The sequence below is a fragment of the Arachis hypogaea genome, chromosome 13, assembly GCF_003086295.3.
Source record: "Arachis hypogaea cultivar Tifrunner chromosome 13, arahy.Tifrunner.gnm2.J5K5, whole genome shotgun sequence".
Taxonomy (NCBI): Eukaryota; Viridiplantae; Streptophyta; class Magnoliopsida; order Fabales; family Fabaceae; genus Arachis; species Arachis hypogaea.
The window spans coordinates 18,426,407-18,449,549 of NC_092048.1; the positions used below are offsets into that span (position 1 = coordinate 18,426,407).

A 23,143-nucleotide genomic window follows, 5' to 3' on the forward strand; every position below is an offset into this window, starting at 1 on the left:
TAAATAGCCACCAAAATCAACCTTTTAAGTAATTGTCATGGATTACTCTAGGGATGTCAATGGCGCAGGGCGAGGGCGGGGGATGCCTCCCTGCTCCTCATCCCCGCCCTCAGATTTGCTCCCCATCCCCGCCCCATTCCCCGCCGTGGGAGAATATTGCTCCCCATCCCCATTTCCCACGGGGCCCCATTCCCCGCGGGGATCCCATTCCCCATCTACATAATAGTTCTAGCTAATTATTAATTTCCATATGAATAGAGCTACAAGTATCTATCTTACACAAAAACTGCAAGATTTTATACAAAAAGTCTAAATGACACGATGGTGACTTCTTTCAAAATAACGCAATGGGGGGACGCAACGACGAGCCAAAGAAAAAAGTAGTGGACGAGGTGGGAGACACGGCAACAGAGAGAAGAATGGACACGACGGCAGAGTTACGAAAAGGAACGCCGCAAATAGAAATTACGACGCAGTAAGGGTGATGGCACGGTGAGGTGTGACGATGCGGTGAGAAGGGGTGACGAGGGGATGGCTGCAGAGAGGTTGGATGGAGTATAGATAGCCTTAGGGATCTCTGAATTGAAGAGGAGTTATGCAAATAAAGATTAGGAGTTTTGGATTTCTATATATATGTGTGTGTGAGAAATGACTAAAAAACATATATGAGAAATAAACTATTAAGGATAATTCAAGGAATTCATAAATTTCGGGGAATAGCGGAGACGGGGCGGGGATCCCCGCTCGGGTCCCCGCGCCTGCTTTGGGGGAATTTTGTCCCCCATCCCCATCCCCGCGGGAAAAATTCTCCACAATCGGATCCCCATTCGGAGCAGTCCCCGCAGGGATCCCCGCGTCTCGGGGAATTTTGCCATCCCTAGATTACTCTAGAAAGAGAAATGGTATGGGTCCAATAAAATAATTTTGTGAGATTAATTATACCCGAGTCTTATTTTATCTCTCGCTTAGCTTTGGCACACTACTTTTAAAAGTGTAATTTACACATGAATATGATTATTCTCACAAAAGAAAATCGACGGAAAATTTTATAGTAGCAGAAACCAGAAAGTATTACACATTGTTAACATAAAGTGCCTACAATAACAATAATATTTTTAAAAAAATTATTAGATGAGATGTTATATATTATGGTGGTTTAAAAGTCTTAAAAAGGGATGTTACTCACTAGTCACTACTGTTCTAAGACGCCTCTTGAGGAAGAAAAAGGAAAGAGAATAATAAACGTGTAAACACAAATACACAGTAGCACTAGAAACGTAGAATACTATCATTTCAGGCCTACATTAGCGGCATATTGACCCCTATGGTTGTTTGTCTTAATTTTCGTCTATCAATATATCATTTTATGACATGTTTAATTCACCAACCAAAACCAAAGTACTTGGTTGAGATAGTTGTTGTGTAAGGATAAGCAAACCATACCATAACAGGTGGCCTACCTATATCACCATTAGTCCACCCCACCCAACCCTTTTCCATTGATTTCTTCTCCACACTCAATACTATATTAGTCATTAGTCAACGCACATACTTATTCAACTAATTAACTTGACTTGAATCTGGTGACCATCACCACCATCCAATCGTGCAATTCTTATTGGAAAGGACATAAATCTTTTCTCTAACATTACCTAATTTGTTACCAATAAATAATATTTACACACCAACAAAATCAATCATCAAAATAATTATTATGTATTTATGTATAATTACATATATTTTTTTAATTTATTTTTAATGTATATTTCGTATTTCAATATCATTGATTTTTAATATACATGGCCACCCCCCATAACTTATTTAGCCGTGAATTGCGGTTATTTGCACTTTGATTTCTTTTGTAATTATATATATATATTTAGCTTCCATCTTTGTCTTCAAACCTTTACTCTCACAAATTGACACACATTAGCCTTGTTTCATGACAGGGTGTTGCAAATTTTGTTTTTGTTAAAGATGCAGTTTTTTCACAAACCTACCAAGGTTCAGTCTCTGATTAATTTCATTCTAGTCACTAGTTCATTTTGTGGCATATATGTTCTTGTATCAGTGTTGTTCTTGGGAACATCAAAGCTAGTACAATTTCATTCTTCATCAAAATACGTGTCAACACCAACACAAACAACTCTTGATCATGTTGTGTTTGGGATTGCATCAAGCAAAGGATCATGGCCTAAGAGAAAAGAGTTTGTTAAATTGTGGTGGAAACCAAACAATTCAATGAAGGGTTGTGTGTTCTTGGATACACTACCAGATGAAGAGAAGCAAGGTAGGGATGATAAGAATTCCCTCCCTCCTCTCTGCGTCTCTCAAGACACTTCCCGGTTTCGCTACACGTGCCACGGTGGCCTGAGGTCAGCCATACGCGTGGCACGTGTAGTTGCCGAGACAGTGGCCTTGAACCATTCAAACGTGAGGTGGTATGTGTTCGGCGACGACGACACCGTCTTCTTCCCGGAGAATGTGGTGAAGACACTTTCTAAGTATGATCATGAGCTATGGTACTATATTGGTTCGCACTCTGAGGTTTATGAGCAGAATAGGTTGTTTGGTTTTGGAATGGCTTTTGGCGGCGCTGGTTTTGCCATCAGTTCTTCCCTTGCAAAGGTTTTAGCCAAGGTTTTTGATTCTTGTATTCAAAGATACCATTTTCTCTATGGTAGTGATGGCAGGGTGTATTCTTGCTTAGCTGAACTTGGTGTTGGATTAACACATGAACCAGGTTTTCACCAGGTAACAAATACTTCATATTAATTATTTATTCAGTTCTTAAAAATCTAGCATCAAAATGTAGATAATTTTCTTGATATAAGGCAGTCTTTGGATATTTTCTGTTTCCCTAGGAACCAGGAGGTATAAAAAATTCAGAAAATTTGTATTTGTATCCACTAACTTGTTTTTCTATGTTATAAGAGACACTATTTAAATGCAACATATACTGCTCTTAATCTTTAAATTACTCATTGCTAGAAGGAAAGTAAAAACAAAAAAGAAAAATTCGCATGTTTTATTTGAGAAGATAATTCGCTGAAGTGGAAAAAGTTTTTTTATTTGTTACTGGGTCCTTGGTTTGTCATAGTTTTGAGGTTTAGATGATAACTTAGTATCTGAGTTTTCACCTAATTTAAAATGTTGAGGCCTTAATTTGAATGATTCATTAACTCGACTATTTAGTAGGATAAGATTTTGTTACTGTTGTTGTTATGCGATTTCTTGGTCTTGATAATATCTGAAATTGGATAAGGTGGATTTGCGCGGAAATACCTTTGGCTTATTGGCTGCACATCCAGTGTCTCCATTGTTGTCCTTGCATCATCCAGAATACACTGATCCAATCTTTCCAAACATGACAACTACACAAGCTTTGAGACATTTCTTTGGAGCAGTGAAGGTTGATTCTCAGAGGATGCTGCAACAAACAGTCTGCTATAACAGCAGGTTTTCGTGGACGATTTCCGTGTCTTGGGGATACACGGTTCAGGTTTTCCCTAACCATATGCCATTGAGAGAAGTTATCAAGGTTCAAGAAACATTCAGGCAGTGGAGAAAGGGAAACTTGTTGGCCAAGTCATTTACTTTCAACACTGTAGAGCCTCACCATGATCCATGTAAAAGGCCAACCATTTTCTTTCTTGATAGTGTTTCTTCCGGAAAAGATGGCATCATAAGCAGTTACAAGAGATCTTTCAGAAATTGCTCGAGCGATGCATCGTCACTAATGAGGTTGGAATCGATCAAAGTGGTCTCCGATAAGCTCGATCTTGGCATCAAACAGGTAACAATGTCAAGCATTGGTTAGTTACCCTAATTAGTGAATCGTGTATTGAAATTTGAAACAAAGTCTTGATTAAATTCTGTTTTGTATTTCAGTTGAAGGCTCCAAGGAGGCACTGCTGTGATGTATTGCCATCAAGTGGTGGTGACCAGATGGAAATTGAAGTCAGAGAATGCAAAGATGAAGAATTGATTTATATGCACTGACAAATACATACATAGTGATTTCTGTAATTCTATTATGATATATGTGTAGATATACTAGTACTATTATTTCAGATAACTGAGAGTTAAAAATTTTAGGTAGTTTTGCTTTGCCATCGGTAATTCTTGCAGAATCAAAATATGCCTCTGGACCATTTTACGTGCCCAAGAAGGTAGGAGTTTATCCATGGACACATTATGACATTTCTTGCAACAAGTTGGTCGGCTGTAAAACATTTTTGTAATTGATGAGAATATTTTAATTTTACTCTTAATATTCTCTAAGGTTACAACTCAATAGGATAGAGATTTACCTATAAAGTTTGTTGTACTTCAAGATCTGTGTGGCCCTGCTTTCACTTTCTGCTTGTTCTTGTTATTAACTATGCTTGAACTTACAACAAAATTACATTAATACTATTCAACAGAACAAGCATATAGGAAGAGGTTCGGAAAAGCTAGAGAGAGACATTGTGATTTTTTATTATGAAGTAGCAAAGATTTTCAATTTATCATTGTGTAGTATAAATATCTTTTTTTTTTCTCTTTTTTGTCAGACTAAAACAAATATAATCCCACTACATAACCAATAAGGATTCTATTAATTTCTGCCAACTCTTGTTTATAGCTGTGTTTAATAGAAGTGTCTTTGTAAATGTATTTAATAGAAATGTCTTTTTTATGGCTGTGTAACGAAAGTGTTTTTGTGGATGTGTCTCCTTATACATGTCAATACTAATTGTAATTAAAATATAATAATTAATTATTATTGATAATAAGTTGACAGATAATATATTGGTACTCTATACTTTTCCAAACAAATATATTTTGCTCCTATTACACATAAAGTCATTCATACACTTATGCTTAACAGTCTGAACTTCTAGGAAGAATAATTCACTGTATGTTTTTAAAACTTTAATCACCAGGATTCATTTGTCTCTAGTACTAGAAATACGGAAACTAGTATCTCTATTGAACGTAAAAGAATATGGATTCAAAACTTGTACTAATGCACACTCACCATAAGAAAGATAAATTACGGGTTAGGCAAGGGAAGTTCTGATTCTCTATTACAGTTATAATTCTGTCTATGATCACTACTAGTAAGACTAATTATATTGCTCTCTCCTTGCGTTTGATACCAAGTAAGCTTTCTTTATTTTCAATTACTTTTACCTCCCAAAACCTACCCACTTTTATTCTGCTCCTCAATCCTGAACTTGACTTGGTCACTGCCAAGCTTCCAACTGCTAAGTGCTAACCCAACTTGTAAGGAAATTCCCACAAAATTATGAAACACAACACAGATGTACAAAGGACCTCTAAGGACATCTATGACTTTTTCTTTTAATTTTATGCACTTTGCCTTTTTCTGCTCTATGATTTTTTCTTACAAACCTCACTGTTTGCTTTTTTCCATGAGACTCAAGACAGACAAAATTAAACAGAAAATTACAAAATAGAAAACATTGAAGGAGAAGAACTTTTGTTAACTTGGGTTGTTATGAGTAGGGGTGTGCAAAAAAAACTGGTTTCACTGAATTGAATTGAAACTGAACTGAAACTGTTTTAAATAAACCAGTTTTTTTAAATAAAAAACTGAACTGAAATCATAGTTTTTATGAAAAACCAGTTTATTAAAAACCAGTTTTTATGGTTCAGTTTAGTTTTAAACCAAATTAAAACTGGTTTTATTTAAACTCTAAAATTAATTTTTATATACTCTTTATCTCTCTCTCCCTTCACTCTCTCTCTCTCTCCCCTTCCTCCCTCTCTCCTCTTTCTCCCCCTCCTCTCTCTCTCTCTCTCCCCCTCCCTTCCCCTCTCTCTCTCTCCCTTCTCTCTCTCTCTCCCTTCTCTCTCTTCTTTCCCTCGCTCTCTCTCTCTCCCTCTCCCTTCCCGTCTCTCTTCCTCTCTCTCTCTCTCTCCTCCTCTTTCTCCCTCTCCTCTCTCTTTCCCTCCTTTTTCTCTCTCTTCCTCTCTCTCTCTCTCTCTCCCTCTCTCTCTCTCTCCTTTCCCTCCTCTCCCTCTCTCTCCCCCTTCCTTCCTCTCTCTCGCTCTCTCTCTCTCTCTCTTCCCCTCCTTTTTGTCTCCCTCCTTCTCTCTCCCCCTCCCTTCCTCTCTCTCTCTCCCCCTTCTCTCTCTCTCTCTCTTCTCTCTCTCCCTCTCCCTTCCCGTCTCTCTTCTTCTCTCTCTCTCTCTATCCTCCTCTTTCTCCCTCTCCTCTCTCTTTCCCTCCTTTTCCTCTCTCCTCTCCCTCTTTTCTCTTCCCCTCCCATCTCTCTCTCTCCCTCTCTCTCTCTCTCTCTCTCCTTTCCCTCCTCTCCCTCTCTCTCCCCCCTCTTTCTTCCTCTCTCTCTCTCCTTCTCCTCTTTCTTCCCCTCTTCCTCCTTTCTCTCATTTTCCTCTCGCTCTCTCTCTCTCTCTTTCCTTTTTCTCCCATCTCCCTCGCTCCCCCTCCCTTCCCCTCTCTCTCTCTCTCTCCCTCTTTTTCCTCTCTCTCCCCTTTTGTTTCTCTCTCTCCTATCCCTCTTCTCTCTCTCTCCCTCCCTTCTCTCTTCCTCTTTCTCTCTCTCTTTTTTCCCTTTTCTCTCTTACTCTCTCTCCCTTCTCTTCTTTCTCTGTCCTCTTCTCTCTCTTTCTTCTCCCTCCTCTCTCTCTTTCTCTTCTTTCTTCCCTTTCTTTCTCTCTTTTCTCTTTCTCTCTCAACCTTCTCTCACTCTATATCCCTCTTCTCTCTCTCCCCCTCTTTTCTCCAAAATAAGAGAGAAAAGGAGGGAGAGAGAAAAGAAGAAAAAAGAGGGGAAAAAGAGAGATAGAAAAAAGAGAGAGAGAGGAGGAGGAGGAGAGAGAGAATGAGAGAGAAGGGAGGGGAGAAAGAGCGCAAGAGAGAGAGGAAGAGAGAGCGGGAGAGAAAGTGAGAGAGACAGAGAGAAAGAGAGAGGGAGAGAGAGGAGGGGAAGAGGGAAGGAGAGAGAGAGGGAGAGAGAGATAGAGAGAAAGAGGGATAGGGGAGAGAGAATGAGAGAAAGGGATAGAGGGAGAAAAGGGAGAGAAAGAAAGGGGAGGAGGAGAAAGAGGGGCAGGGGAGAGAGAGAGAGGAGGGGAAGAGAGAGGGAAGAGAGAGAAAAGAAAAAGGGGGGAGAGAGGAAGACAAAGAGAGGAAAAGGAGAGAGAGAGAGAGAGAGAGAGAGAGAGAGAGAGAGAGAGAGAGAGAAGAGGAAGAGTGAGAGGGGAAGGAGAGAGAGAAAAAGGGAGAGAAGAAGAGAGAGAGAAAGGAGGGGGAGAGAGGGAAAGAAGAAAGGAAGAGGGGAAGAAAAGAGAAAAAGGGAGAGAAGGGAGAGAGAGAGAGAGAGAGAGGGAGAGAAGGAGAGAGAGAGAAGGAGGGAGAGAGAAAGGGTAAGAAAGAGAATGTAAAATCTAATTTTCTATATGTTAAGAGAAAGAGGGAGTGAGAGAGAGATAGAGAGGGAGAGGGAGAGAAAGATAGATAGGAGGGGGAAAGGAAAGGAGAAGAGGGATAGAGAGAAAGAGAGAGAAAGAGGGATATGGGAGAGAGAGAATGAGAGGAAGGAATAGAGAGGGAGAAAAGGAAGAGAGAGAGAGAGAGAGAGAGAGAGAGAGAGAGAGAGAGAGAGGGAGAGAGAGAGGAGGGGAGAAAGAGGGGAAAGAGGGAGAGAGAAAAAAGGAAAATAGAGGGAGGAGGGAGAGAGAGGGAGAGAAGAAGAGAGAGAGGAAGAGGGGAAGGAGAGAGAGGGAGAGAAGGGAGAGAGAGGAAGAGGGGAAGGAGAGAGAGAAAGGAAGGCGAGAGAGGGAGAGAAGAAGAGAGAGGGGAGAAGGGAAGGAGAGAGAGAGAGAGAGAGAGAGAGAGAGAGAGAGGGCAGGGGGAGTGAGAGAGAGGGAGAGAAAGAGAGAGAGAGGGGGAGAGAGAGAGAAAGGAAGGGGGAGAGAGAGAAAGGAAAGGGAGAGAAAGAGGAGGGAGAGAGGGGAAGGGGAGAGAGAGAAAGAGAGGAGAGAGAGTGTGGGAAATGGAGGGGAGAGAGAGAGAGAGAGAGAGAGAGAGAAGGGAGAGAGAGTGGAAAAGGGGGGAGAGAGAGAAAAAGGAAGGGGGACAAAGAAAAGGGAGAGAGAGAGGGGAAGGGGAGAGAAAGAGGAGGGAGAGAAGGGAAGGGGAGAGAGAGAGGAGAGAGAGTGGGAAAGGGAGAGAAAAGGGGAGAGAGAGAGTGGAAGGAGAGAGAGAGAAAGAGAGAGAGGAAAGGGAGAGAGAGAGGGTGTGAAAACTAGTTTTAGCCTATAAACCAGTTTAAACTGGTTTTTTTGAGGGAGAGAGAGGGTGTGAAAACTAGTTTTAGTCTATAAACCAGTTTAAACTGGTTTTTTTTAATTAAAACCAGTTTTTTTTTATGAACTGGTTTAAACTGGTGCACTGTATTATAAACTGGTTTAAAACTAGTTTTTTATGTGACAAAGCAGTTTGGTTCAGTTTCTAAACCATTTAAAATGGTTTAGTGCAGTTTCAGTTCAGTTTAGGGAAAAACTGAACCATGCACACCCCTAGTTATGAGAACTCTGTGCTCACTCACTTTCTCCTTGCTTCAAGTCTTGGCTGTTCTCCCTTATTTATAGAGGAAAAATCCTCTACGGTTGAAGTTGTTGAACCAAGCCAAACTTCTTCTTCTTCATGCAAAACCGGTTCGGCCGGAGAGAGAGGAGAGATAACCGAATGCTATAACCAACATGCAATTACCTCTGTGTCTTTCCTTTACACCAAGCGTCATCAATCCGAGCCATTTCGCTTGACTTGCACTCCAAGAAGGACTCCTAGCCCTTAATGTTTCTTGATGCATGACAGCTCCTCTTGCTCCACTTTTACTTCCTCCTTCACGTAGCCTCCCTAGCTACCTTCTGTGATGAGTAAACACAAAAGCAGAGACGAGCCATGCCTCTGAAATCTTCTTCCTCTGACCGAGATCTTCTTCTATTTTTGGTATGGAGAGGGTGAACTTACTTCACCAAATCTTACCCTTATTTGGTGAAGATCTCAGTCACAGCATACTTTTTGTTTTCTTTTTCTTGCCATCATTACCATGGTCTTGTTACTTGCTTCTTCTTCTCTACAGTAGTTTGCCATAGCTTCCATGCTTTCTCTGTGAAGTGACCAAATGAAGAAGAGAGATTAGAAAGAAAGGCATGTAATGGATTTGAACAAATTAAATCAATACTGAATTAATTCCTACTCCCTTTTCTTTGCTTAGTGGCGTGTAACATTAACGAGGCCATCAAATCAATTGCATATTCTCTCTCATGTTTCCAATGCAAGTTAATTCAAGTTAATTGAATTTGAAATCCACCACATAATGGAAATGAGATCCGTTGGAAGCATGAAACTTTGCTTTCTTTCATTATTGGTTTCAGACCAAGCTTTGGTCTTGGTAGCAAAGATTTAAATGGGCTAGTAATAATAATTCAATCTGACACAATCAAGAATAATAATAATTCAGCCACACTTCTTTAAGTATTTTTGAACCAATGCTGAATGTAAAATTCACATTTGGGCTTGCAATAATTTTTTTTCTTTTCGGCCCAACAGCAAATCCTGCACAACAAATTTATTTTAATTAACATATATGAATTGAAATCAAATTAATAATTTTACAATTAATCATATTAATAATATTTAATTATCACTAATATTAATTTAGAGTTTTCCAAACTCATCAGGGTCATTGTCCCCTTCCTATACAGTTTCATTTTTGAAAATACGCGTTATGTTAATATATCAAATCATCTAATAATTTTTAGATAAAAAGATTACTTAAACTTTTTTTTTTTAATGTAAATAGTCACCTAAATTTATATCCAACAATCGCATTCATTTATATTAAGAATGATTGCTAGTTGGCAAAGCAAATGATGATATTTCATGTTTGTAAGTTCTTGCTCTATTTGAATGTTACTAGGGTCAACACAGGTAAGTGAAAGGGCCAAAGGCTGATACTTCCAACTATGACATGCATGTCATGAAAATGAATCTTACGATCCCAATTCTTACAAGAAATTTAAAATTGGAAATTTTTATTTATGGAATGACTTATTTCAATTTCTTTTAAGGTATTTTTTACGGTAGTTATTATTCACTTATCTAACTCAAATATAAAAAAATCGATCCCACCTCGAAGCGTATACCCCAATACTGTAGATTAGTCATCTTTAAGAAATTTCGACATAAATTTTAAAGGCACGAGAGAATTCTCCTTCTTTTAATTACATAATTTTAAAAATATTCTAAGAAATAAAAACTGCCTAACAAACGCACAGTTGGATCATTGTAGCACAAATAGTGACAGGAGGCATATCATTGGGAACTTGAAACTGATTTGTGTAGCATACACACTTCACATGAGGAATAAAAAGTAGTGTCCCTCTTTGAACTTGAAGAATTGATAGTGGCTAGTTATATGATTAAGGGGCAAAGACATTCTCTTTAAAGAAGCCTTTTTATGCATGGCAAAATTATTAGTGACTGTTGCATATAACAAAGTGCCGGTTCTTATGAATAATTATATGATAAGATTAAAAGGGTCATATAATTGAGGAGATGATTTTCTCTTTAAAAAATGTTGGAAGGTTAACAAAATTTTTTGGTCAATAATTAGTCATTAATATTTAAAAGTGTGAGTTAAAAATATATTATTAGATTACTAAAATAATAAAAAAAAATAGAACTAATGACTAAAAATACTAGAAAAAATAATAAATTCTACTATATATATATATTTTTTAAGTCGTGAAGATTCTAACTGCATGGAAATAAAATAGAATTACATATATAACTGCAAGATTTCTAACACCCTGACTTTTTGTTACCCTGACAATACAAAAAGTGATAAGAAAAACCAAAGAAAATTTTGTCAACGATTTCAGTGTATTGCCGGCTGAATAATTTATTTCTTCTTAATCATCTTGCTATTCGTAATTAAGGTAGGAAAATGAAGACCAAAATAACTTACAATGATATAGCTATGCAAATGTTGACAAAACTCGTACATACTTTGAATGTATCTTTTGCATCACTTTAAAAGATCCAACTCACTATCAAGTATCAAGACAAGTAATTATTTCTTGAAAAAATGACACCTCTCTCTCTCTCTCATGGGATATCGTCTAAATGATACTCTTTTCTCTTTTTATTTAAAATATATATTTTTCTCTTTTATAAGCTTTAATCTTTTGACCAAAATACTCATAAATAATTATTATAATTTTATATATATATATATAAAATAGTAATAATTATTCTTTTGATTCAAAAAATAAAAAAATAATAATATAAAATATTTTTAAGTTGTTTGTTACATTAATAATAAATCAATTTATTACATTAATAATCATAAAATATATAAAGAAATTTATATTAAATATATTTATAATAAGTTAAAATATTTTTTTATATGATAAAATACTAAAAGTAAAATTGCAATAATAATAATAATAATAATAATAATAATAATAATAATAATAATAATAATAATAATAATTTATATATTATATTTCTTTCTTGCTAATCAGTAATGGCATATTTGCATGCACAAGTTACATTTCCTTTTTATTGATATTCTTACCAAAAGGGTAAAAATAAGTATACACCAAAAGTAAAAATACATGTGCTATATCAAGAAAAAATAATTAGAGTAAAAGTAAAAGTAAAACCAACAAACTTTGCCTATATATTTGCAATGCACTGCTTTGCAAAATTCAATACAAATTGAAAAGCTAAGGAAAAGCCAGAAACATAGATAGAGAGACAAACAATGCCTTTGTGCAAATTCTTCCCACTACTCCTTTTCTTAACCTTAATAAGCCTCTTGAACAACCACACAGTTTCATTCTCCGGTGAAGAAGACCTTACACATTTGTGTTTAGATTCTGGAAACTACACCGCCAATGACCCTTATGACAAAAACCTAAGACAGCTTCTAATTTACCTCACAGCTGAAGCTCCAACCAATGGCTTTGCCATGGCCTCTAAAGGCCAAGGCCAAAGCCGAATACACGGCCTCGCCTTCTGCCGCGGCGATCTCTCCCCTCATGATTGCTGGAACTGTGTCGTCCGGGCTTCCGGCGACATGCTCACATCCTGTCCCAACAACAAAGCCGCCACCATCTTCCGCGAGAATTGTACCATAAGGTACTCAAACGAAGACTTCTTCGGCCAAACCACGACAAACACTTCTTCGTCATGGTTCTGCTGGAGGACAGCATCCTCCGGTGAAGCCACGACGAAGAATGCTGTGTTTGGCCAAAGAGTTCAAGAGTTTCTCACCCAACTTTGTGAGGAAGCTGGGTTGCAAACAAAAATGTACGCTTCGGGAATGTCGGAACTTGACGAGTTTCACACATTATATGGTTTGGCACAGTGTAGTAGGGACCTGTCCACCATTGATTGCATGAAGTGTCTCAATGAATCAGTTTCATATGTTGAACTTCCACAGTGTGGTAAAGAGAGAGTGGGAGTTAGAGTTTATAGTGAGAGTTGTAGAGTAAGATATGAACTTTATCCATTTCTTAATGATCATAGTCACTACCCTATTCCAAGTCATATTCCTCTTCCTCCTTCGAGTGTTCCACATGATGCTGTTTCTCCAAATCCTGCACCAACTTCTTCTTCCGATAAAGCCTTTGAAGGTTCCACACTTATTGGATTCTCTTCTTCAAGTGTTCTGCTATTTGTGATAACTATGGTATGGTAAGAGTAAGGTCAGATTTAAATATTCAAATAAGATTATTTCTGATAAGAAAATAGCTGCAGTTATATTAAAAGGAACCCTTTTTTATAAATTATTTTGTAATGTTTGAATACTACTAAACATGCATGTAATGGTAATTTCTTCTTTATTGCAAGTTTTTTTATGAATATATTCTTTTCTTTTTCTCTCTTTTTTTGTGTGGTTGCATTAGATTATCATGGTAATAATAAATCATTTCCCATTACCCACCATTATTCGAGCATTTTTTTTCCCTTTCAAAGATAATTTCTCGTTTGTTGATAGAAAGTACGCATACAGAAACAAAATAAACAAAGAAGTAGTCACCAAAAAAAAAAAATAAACAAAGAAGTTGGAAAGAAAAAAGAATCAATCAAGCTTTGGTACATTTTCTTGGAAGTTGCAATCATATATTATATAGGCTCTGAAACTCTTGATACACTTTAGAATTCCTTGCTAACTATAAGAGGCGTATATATGTCAAGATGCATGAGAGATTAGGGTGCTCAAATTTAAACCAATATAAATTAAATTGTTTATCCAATTTAATTTAAATTGAAAACGGATTAAAACTGCACTAATTTATATTTGATTGGATTCTATTTTTTAGAAATGATCGAATTATAACAAATCCAATCCAATTCAAACCACATAATATAGTATAATATTATTATTTTATTATATTTTTAATTTGTTATATATTTTTATATTATTTATGTATTATTATTATTTAACAAATAATTTATATTCAAAATGTTATTTATTTATTTATTTTAACTAATTTATAATTTTATTTTAATTGTTATGTTATTGTTGGCTTTTTAAGATATTATTGAGACTTATTATATCATTGTAAATTATTTAAAATTTGATGTTGAGACTTGTTATATGTATTTAAATTTTTTAATTTATAAAACCGTAAATATAATCTAATTCAATCCAAACCGCTTAAAATCGGATCGGATCAAATTTAAAAAAAAAAATCATCTAATTTAATCCGCAGTACAAGTAAAATTAGTGTTTAAATAAAATTAATTTTTAACTCAAAACTGATCCAAACTGTACCGCGCAAACCCCCCTTATTGGAGATTACTAGTAATGCTCAGTTTATCTATCCTTATTCGTTCATTGGTCATTTTCCCCACTACTCATCTTCACACTGAAGAAGTATTAGTTGAGTTATGAGCGTAATGCTTTTTTCTTTTCTTTTCTTTTTCATTGTTGAAGAGAGGAAACGTACAATATGCATTACCAGGTACAAACCACAATCCATCATGCTGATTAACCATCATCTTAAAATCCACTTTTTGTAACAAGCACGTTTTGATGATACTGGAGATCTGAAATTTAGTGAAGCTTAAAAAATTCCATGGATCAACTCAATGCACAAGAGAAGTTTAAGGCATAGTTTGCTAGCACTATGCAACAGAGACCATTTGGGTTAACGTACTCATAAGTTTATTTATTTATTTATCAAAATACTATGTGCACACAAAATATTAACTATCAAATCAGTTAAATAGACGTGTATAATTTAATTTATTTTTAATGTATATTTTTTATTTTAATATGTATTTTATATTAATTAATTTTAGTAAAATTTTTTTTTAATATTGGTCCATTAGGTGAGATTGGCTAAGAAATGAGTCCACAAGTGCGTTTAACGTCGCTATGGGAGCACGTCTGACACGCAGGAAAGGGCACCACCATTAATTGTAAAACATCGGCGACATTTTGAGCAAAACTTCAGTGACGTTTTGTTCTACATGAACGCCGACACGTGGTTTACCTTTCTCTTCTCCTTTGTTTAACCTAGCCAGCAGAAGCAATCTCATCCTCATTTTTTCTTCTTCGATCCCTTTTAACTCTTCAGCAACAACAACAAACCACTTCTAAAATTTTTGCTTCTCACCCCACCATTGAGAAAAAATGTCGTTGTTGGGACAATAAAAGACGCTTTTTATTCTACCTTCGTATGACCAAGATAAGCTATAGTTACTTTATTTGTTGGGTTAATATTTTTTTTTTTTTTGGAAGTAAACACCGCCAGGTGGAGCATTGGAAAATAAAAATCAGATACACAACATGTCAAAGACCTCAAAGAACCTAGTGACCCCGAGTCATCTTTGACATTGCCATCAACAACTACAAGGTGCATCCTTAATCCATTCATCAGAGAAGCTAAAAGACCTGCTTATAATGTCCACTACATCTGATGCCTGATCCTTGAAGATTCTGGCATTCCTTTCTTGCCAAATTGCCTAAATAACTGCAAAGAACCCAATAAACCACCACTTTCGGTCCATCTTTCTTCCTAAAGCGTTTGTCCAGCTTTCAAAGTGTTGCTTTAGAGAACCTGGCACTGTCCAAACCCTCCCAAGAGCAAATAGCCAAGCACACCTGATGAGCGGATATTTTATACGCTTTTTGGGGATAATTTCATATAGTTTAGAGTATGTTTTAGTTAGTTTTTAGTCTAATTCTAGTAGTTTTTAGGAAAAATTCATATTTCTGGATTTTACTATGAGTTGTGTGTTTTTCTGTAATTTCAGGTATTTTTCTGGCTGAAATTGAAGGAGCTGAGCAAAAATCTGATTCAGGCTGAAAAAGGACTGCTGATGCTGTTGGATTCTGACCTCCCTGCACTCAAAGTGGATTTTCTGGAGCTACAGAACTCGAAATGGCATGCTTCCAATTGCGTTGGAAAGTAGACATCCAGGGCTTTCCAGCAATATATAATAGTCCATACTTTGCACAAGGATAGATGACGTAAACTGGCGTTCAACGCCAGTTCTCTGCCCAATTCTGGCGTCCAGCGCCAGAAAAGGATAAAAAACTGGAGTTGAACGCCCAAACTGGCATAAAAACTGGCGTTCAACTCCACAAATGGCCTCTGCACGAAATCTCAGCCCCAGCACACACCAAGTGGGCCCCAGCACACCAAGTGGGCCCCAGAAGTGGATCTCTGCATCATCCATCATAGTCCACTCATATTTTGTAACCCTAGGCTACTAGTTTAGTATTTAAACAACTTTTAGAGACTTATTCTGCATCTCATGACATTTCAGATCTAAACTTTGTATTCTCTGACGGCATGAGTCTCTAAACCTCATTGTTGGGGGTGAGGAGCTCTGCTGTGTCTCGATGAATTAATGCAAGTATTTCTGTTTTCCATTCAAACACGCTTGCTCCTATCTAAGATGTTCATTCGCGCTTAACTGTGATGGAGGTGATGAGCTGTGACACTCATCACCTTCCTCAAATCATGAACGTGTGCCTGACAACCACCTCCGTTCTATATACGATTGAATGAGGATCTCTTAGATTCCTTAATCAGAATCTCCGTGGTATAAGCTAGAACTGATGGCAGCATTCATGAGAATCCGGAAAGTCTAAACCTTGTCTGTGGTATTCCGAGTAGGATTCAAGGATTGAATGACTGTGACGAGCTTCAAACTCCTGAAGGCTGGGCGTTAGTGACAGATGCAAAAGGATAGTAAATCCTATTCCAACCGGATCGAGAACCAACCGGTGATTAGCCGTGCTGTGACAGAGCGCGTGAGCGTAGTTTTCACTGGAAGGATGGAAGGTAGCCATTGACAACGGTGATCCACCAACACACAGCTTGCTATAGGAGGACGTGCGTGCGTGAATCAGAAGACAGAGGAAAGCAGAGATTCAGAAGACAAAGTATCTCCAAAACTCCAACATATTCTCCATTACTGCACAACAAGTAACCTTTAATTTATGCTCTCTTGGTTATTCACAATTCAACTGATAAACATAATTGACTTCCTGACTAAGATTTACAAGATAACCATAGATTGCTTCAAACCAACAATCTCCGTGGGATTCGACCCTTACTCACGTGAGGTATTACTTGGACGACCCAGTGCACTTGCTGGTTAGTGGTACGCGATGTGAAAAGTGTGATTCACAATTCGTGCACCAACACCACACCTGCCAAGTGAACTCACAACCAAGAAATAAATGAAATGCAGACTCTACAGACTTGTAAAATAAAACACACATATCATTATTCCGGTCAAGGACCCCTAATCTACACAGGCGGTCCTTAGTCGTCGCCCTGCCAACCAACACAAACTAAGCAAATAACTCAATCCTTGGTGGGACGAACCCTCTCCAAATAGTGCTAGTGAAGCTATAGCTCTGGATTTTCTCCGGAAGAGTTTTCGCTTGCAGCACCTGCACAAAAGAGTTAGTCGAAAAAATACCTGACCTATCAAACTTCCACACCACACTATCCTCTCTCTCATGTATAGGCCTCACTGACCGTATCCTTTCATGAAGTTGGTTTACAAGCTCCAACTCCCATTGGAATAACTCTCTCCTCCATTGAAAAGTCCAAACCCACTCTATCCCATCCCAGAACCCATAATCCCCTATAACAGATCCAGTAAGGTTTGAAACCGAGAACAGTCTTGGGAACTCATCCTTCAACGCTCCACTAGGTAACCATCTATCCTCCCAGTACCGGATTGTTCTGCCATTTCCCAGCTCCATAGACAAGCCGGTAATCATCTTCTCCCTCACCTGTGGCCCCGTGATTTGTAAACTGCAAATATCCTTCCATGGACCCCCTTGCGTAGGCACACTCTGAATGCTAAGCATCTCAGACGGATTCATGTGATTACACGAGCACACTACTTTCTTCCATAAGGGACAGTCCTCCTTTGAAAATCTCCACCACCACTTGAACAATAAAGCTGCATTGCGAGCCACCACACTCCCGACTCCCAGCCCACCTTCCTTTTTTGGAGCCATCACTAAATCCCATTTCACAAGCGGCATCCCATGACTCCCATCCTCTTTACTCCACAAGAGCCGTCATTGTAGTGAAATCAACTTCTCCGCCACTGCCTTAGGCATCTTGTATAAGTTGAGATAGTAGATTGGTAGGCTATTGAGAACCGACTTGATGAGAACCAGCTTACCCGCTTTATTGAGCGTCTTTGCTTTCCACAGACCAATGTTCTGAAAACCAGACCGGACTGGCCGGTTCAACTGGGTTAACCAAAAACCGGTCACCTAGCCGGTCCGGTCCACTAACAGAATCGTTCTGCAAAAAACCGATTGAAAAATCGGCCGAACCGGTGGTTAACTGGCGAATCGGGCCGGTTTCTGTAGGTACCAATTTTCTCTCCTGATCATGAAACGGCGCCGTTTTGCTTTAAAAAAAAAAGTTAAGAACGCGTGATGAATTGATGAGCCAGCCACTTTAGCATACCCTAATCCCTAATCTCCTAATCCAGGAAGCCTGCCCCCAAGCCTAGCCTCCACCACCGCCTTGTGCCTCTATTGCCGCCGTGCCGTCCGTCGCACCGACCCCTGTTCGCTCTCAGACTCATCAGTCGCAGGCACGCTGTTTCTTCCTCGAGCGTCCGCCGTCTTCCTCTTCCCCTGTCGTCGCCGTTGCTCACCTTCCTCCTCGCCGCCGGTGAGTACTGACTAGTGACTACTGAGTTCTTCTGTTCTTCAATCTTTTTGAGTTTTTGTTTTTGTTCTTCTGTTCTTCTGTGCTCTGGCCTTTTGTTTCTGTTCTTTTGTTCGTCTGTTCTTCAATTAAATTTTAATTTTTTATTCATTGAAGAATTTAGGGCAGATTTGAAGTAGGTTGATGTTCTTCAGATGCAGAGTTCTTCTCTTGACATCTTGTTCTGTTTTTTAGTTGTTTTTATGTTATTAATTATATGATTAATCATTCTGTTATTTTAAAAGCATTTGATGTATGTTCAATTTCAGAATTCTGCTCTGTTGATGTAGGTTTAATTTCTCAATCTGCGACTTTCTATCTCTGAGTCGAAGCTGAGCCTCTGTTCCATCCTCTTTTCGTAGAGTTTCTTGGTGTGCGACATAGTACGACAGCAACTCTTTTCCTCCCTTCTTCATTTCCATCTTTGACCAGTACTTCAGGTTTTTGCTCTGTTTTCTCTTGTTGTTTTGTTTAGCTTTAATTCTATAGTTTGTTCTACATTAGTTTAGTTGGATTTTTTTATTTCCGTTAGTGGATTCTAGGTTGTTGGAATAAGGTAGTTCAGTTTGTAGATTCTAGGTTTGTTGCAAGTTTTGAGAATTGGAAATTTCTCAGTTGGTTGATGCTTTTCTTGCTTATATAAGCTTGGTTACTTCTATTTATTAATGTGTTTGGCTGTATTAAGTGTGGAAGTTGTTGAATGGGTAAGCATTGCAGCTGAAGTTTGTTTGTTTATGCTGAATTTGTATATTGTGTGCTAGGTGTTCGATTAAAAGCCTCTGCGATGCTTTGAGTTTGAATTATATGTTGTAGTTACCATATAGTTTGAACCACTCTTTGTTTAGGCAAATTGTTCAAGAATAATGCACTTTGGGTTGTCTCTTGATACTTGTTTAAGTTATGAAACTCATGTTTATCCATTGCTCATGGTAGCTCTTCATGCTTGTGCTTGATGATATTTTTGTCATGAAAACACCTAAATGAGTGGAATTCTCAAATTTCTTGCAATTTAGGTGATTTCATAAACAGAATGTTTTAATTTTGTGAACTGGTGGTGACTTTTAATGATAAATTATGAATAATTTATTTTGTGAAATTGTTAAATTTTGAATTTTATTAGTTTAGAAATGATTGAATTTAAATTTTTAAAATTACGTATTGAATTTTTTATAATTTTACTCTCTATTTAATTAAATCGGTTCAACCACGGTTCAACCCCGGTTGAACCATTGAACCATTGAACCAGTCACTCGATCGGTTCAATGACCGGTCCGGTTCTCGCAACCTTGCCACAGACTAAGCTTTTCTTCACCTAATCAATAACTGGTTTTCATGTCTTCACAAGCCTCGGGTTTGCTCCCAGAGAGATGCCCAGGTACCTGACTGGTAGCGACGTTTCCTTACAGTCCAGCAAACTACACATCCTCCTTGTCCAACCTTGCTCACAGTTGACTGGAATAAAACTCGATTTCTCAAAGTTAATACTCAACCCAGACATCACCTCGAAGCAACGCAATAATCGTTTGTAGTTTCTGATAGTGGCCTCCTCAGGAGGACAGAACATGATAGTATCATCGGCAAACTGCAAGTGGGACAGCTCAATGTCATCCCGGCCAACCAAAAGAGGCGCTATACGGCCATTCCTCACCGCCTCACCAATCATTCTATGAAGGTTTAGAGGGGGACCCGTTTATAAGAATCGACATTGATGCAGAGCATACACATTCCTTAATCCATTCTCTCCACCTGAGTCCAAACCCCATCTTATGCAACACAATATCCACAAAATTCCACTTCACTCTATCATAAGCCTTCTGAAAATCCAGTTTAATAATTGCTGAGCTCTTTTTTCTTGCCTTCAGCCAATGTACAGTTTCGCAAGCAATCAGCCCCCCATCATGAATTTTTCTACCCTTCACAAAGGCACTCTGAGTCTCCCTTACTAAGCCAGGCATCACCTTCCGCATCCTTTGAACCAGCACCTTAGAGATGACCTTGTATACATAACTGACCATACTAATCGGCTGGAGATCTTTTATTTCTTTCGCGCCCACAAACTTCGGCGCCAACGTCACCCAAGTAACATTTGAATCCCTCGATAGAGCAGCTGATTGAAAAAATCCCATCACAGCTTCAGTAAACTCTCTTCCTACTTCTCCCCAACACTTCTTGATAAAATTCATATTGTACCCATCACTGCCCGGTGCCTTCATTGACCGACAGTCCCATACTGTATCCTTTATTTCTTCAACCGAGGGCAACGACTCTAGCTCTGTTGCCTCTGCCTCACTTAACTGTTTTACCAGCCCATCACGGAATCCTATAATATGCGACGTCTCCTGATGGTACAAACTCTTGTAGAACCCGCGAATAGCAACTTTGATCCTGACTTGATTCCTTACTAACCTTCCATTAATCATTAAGGCATCAATCCGATTGTTCCGCCTCTGTGCTGAAGCTAGATTGTGGAAGTACTTAGTGTTCCTGTCCATCTCCTTTGCATGCCTGGACCGTGACAACTGCTTTCAATGTAATTCCTTCCGCATATACCATGTTTTACAAGAGCTTACAAGCGCCTTCCTCATTGCTTCCATGGTCCCGTCATACACTCCATTGCTCACCAAGTCGTCCACCTTCTTAATCTCCTCCTCAAAACGTCTAATCCTTCCTTCCATGTTTCCAAAATTATCTCTATGCCATTTGCCAAGCGGAACCGTGAAAGCCTTCAACTTGTCTATGAACTGTACATCACCGATTCTCCTCCATTCCTCCCTGACCATCCGCAGGAACCCTTCATGAGTAAACCAGGAGTCCAAGCTCTAAAAAGGTCTTGGGGCCACCTTCACCCGCGTGACATCCACAATCAATGGGCAGTGGTCTGACAAACCTCTAGGTCCTCCTTTAAGCCTTATATCAGGAAACTCTTCTACCCACTCCAGGCTAACCAGCACCCTGTCAATGCGACTGCACGACTGGCCTCTGAACCATGTGAACATACGATCAGATAGTGCAAGGTCTACTAGCTCCATCTCCTGCATCCATGCTTTAAATTCTACTGCAGACACTGGTAAGGTGGAAGCTCTTCTTCGTTCTTCCACTTGAGTGATCTCATTGAAGTCCCCCATATAACAAAAAGGTACTTTGTATAACCCAGATAAGAAACTTAACTCCTCTCACACAGCAAGCTTGTCTTCCCTTGTGTGTGCACCATACACTAAACAGAAAGCACAACGGAAGCCATTTTTTACCAATACACCCTCCACACACAGGCACCTATCTCCTTTATAACAGTTATTCATCATAAACACCAATTCATCCCACATCAACAGTAGACCTCCTGACGCACCTGCTGCACCAACAACCTCCCATTTAATTGCATCATGTCCCCACAGTTCTACTACATCAAATTTAGTCATAGCTGTTTTCTTAGTCTCTAACAAGCCTAGCATATTCAGATTAAATTTTCTCCTAAAGTTCTTCACCATACTCACCTTACCAAGTCCCGCCACCCCTCTAACATTTCAAGAGCTAAAAATCATTTTAACGCATTAATACACACCTTTTTCCGATTTTTCGGCCGACTCCTTCTTGCTTTCTCCTTTTGTTTAGCCAACTTTTTCTTCTGAGCTATCGCCTCATTCTGCGCTTGAAGGATTGCCATAATGTTGTCCTCCTCGTTATACTGCACTGCCCCAGACTCCACGGCAAGCTCCCAAGCTTCCTTATTTTCTTGCATTTCCGTCGCCCATTTACTTTCCAAGGATTCAGAACCCGCCACACTTCCAGCATCCCAGCCATCAGCCTCTGTATCCTTCCCTGTGTCTTTGGTGTCCTTCTCAAATGCTGTCTCAACTGATTGAACCACCCCTGCTCGTAAAGCTGGTTCGCCATTTCTCAAACCCCTTGTCACCACCCTGTTCACCTTGCCTTTCCTATTACCAGCACTTGGTTCACCTAGGCTTATGGAATTACAAGCCGCATCCCTTGAGACCACCTCACCATGACCACCCCCATCAATCCCATGGTTTCCATCACATCGTTCAACCACCTGCACACCCCCCGGCCGCAAGTTGACCTCCTCAGGCGACACGGCATTTCCCCCTCCTCTCCATGGATCAATTCTCGAGCCACCTCCATTGCCCCAAACACCCCGTCAGTCACGAGCACATGCTTCGCCAGTGACTCTGTCCTTCTGTCGGCAAGCAGCAGCCTTTGAAACTGACCGCCCTCGTTCTCCGCTTCCTGGCTCGCTCTCCCACCTTCAGCCGTCACCACCGCGACGAACTCCCTGGTGCCACCCCTCATCGCAGGCAAACTCGCTTCAGTACCCACCTTACAGCTACCTTCGCATAACCTGGCCCGATCCACGATTGCATCATCAGCACCGCCCTGGTCCTGCCCTCCTGAGCCGTCACTCGCACCCTTAGCCACAGAAGTCCCATTCCGAACCCTACACTCCGTATGCGCCTGGTTCCCTGTGACCCGGATGACCGCTGGCCCAGTGAGCGTTAGACCGTGTGGGCCTTGTGAATGCAGGCCCAACCGAACATCTTTGTCAACCGGTAGTAGAATAGGGGCTCCAGAACAAGTGAGAAGCTTATTGGGCTTCTCAGGGCCCAAATCCCTTCTAGTTGCACTAGTGACGTCTTCCTCCACTCCCATATCTTTCCTAATGTAGTCGCAGGATATTGTTCTCTCAGAATTAGTCTCCAAATAGTTAGCAGGGGATCCCGGGATATCAGTGTTATTCCTTCCGACATTAACTCCCTCAGTAACCAACCTTTCCAATTTCGAATTCAAAAAGCCGTTACTTCATTCATTCAATTCTTCAGGAAGAATTACAATTCTATCATTTTGCTGAACTTCCTCTCCACTCGCCGGT

At 39.3% G+C, this 23,143-nt stretch overlaps 2 protein-coding genes across 2 annotated transcripts; both read left to right on the forward strand.

The window, feature by feature from the left end:
* Positions 1–1,823: 1,823 nt before the first annotated feature.
* Positions 1,824–4,336, forward strand: LOC112737558 (uncharacterized). The gene is made up of 3 exons (XM_025787518.3): positions 1,824–2,754; positions 3,266–3,796; positions 3,892–4,336. Exons 1-3 carry the CDS (start codon positions 1,978–1,980, stop codon positions 4,000–4,002), a joined length of 1,419 nt encoding a protein of 472 aa, XP_025643303.1. The 5' UTR covers positions 1,824–1,977; the 3' UTR covers positions 4,003–4,336.
* A 7,477-nt stretch (positions 4,337–11,813) lies between these two features.
* LOC112732855 (antimicrobial ginkbilobin-2-like protein) lies at positions 11,814–12,752 on the forward strand. The gene has a single exon (XM_025781662.1). It carries the CDS (start codon positions 11,814–11,816, stop codon positions 12,750–12,752), a length of 939 nt encoding a protein of 312 aa, XP_025637447.1.
* The last annotated feature ends 10,391 nt before the right edge of the window (positions 12,753–23,143 follow it).

Excerpts from the sequence above, each read along its gene's own strand:
- LOC112737558 (XM_025787518.3), top strand. The coding sequence starts at position 1,978 with ATGCAGTTTTTTCACAAACCTACCAAGGTTCAGTCTCTGATTAATTTC. Across the intron at positions 2,755-3,265 it reads ATGAACCAGGTTTTCACCAG|GTGGATTTGCGCGGAAATAC; the intron begins GTAACAAATACT and ends AAATTGGATAAG. Across the intron at positions 3,797-3,891 it reads TCGATCTTGGCATCAAACAG|TTGAAGGCTCCAAGGAGGCA; the intron begins GTAACAATGTCA and ends TTTGTATTTCAG.
- LOC112732855 (XM_025781662.1), top strand. The coding sequence starts at position 11,814 with ATGCCTTTGTGCAAATTCTTCCCACTACTCCTTTTCTTAACCTTAATA.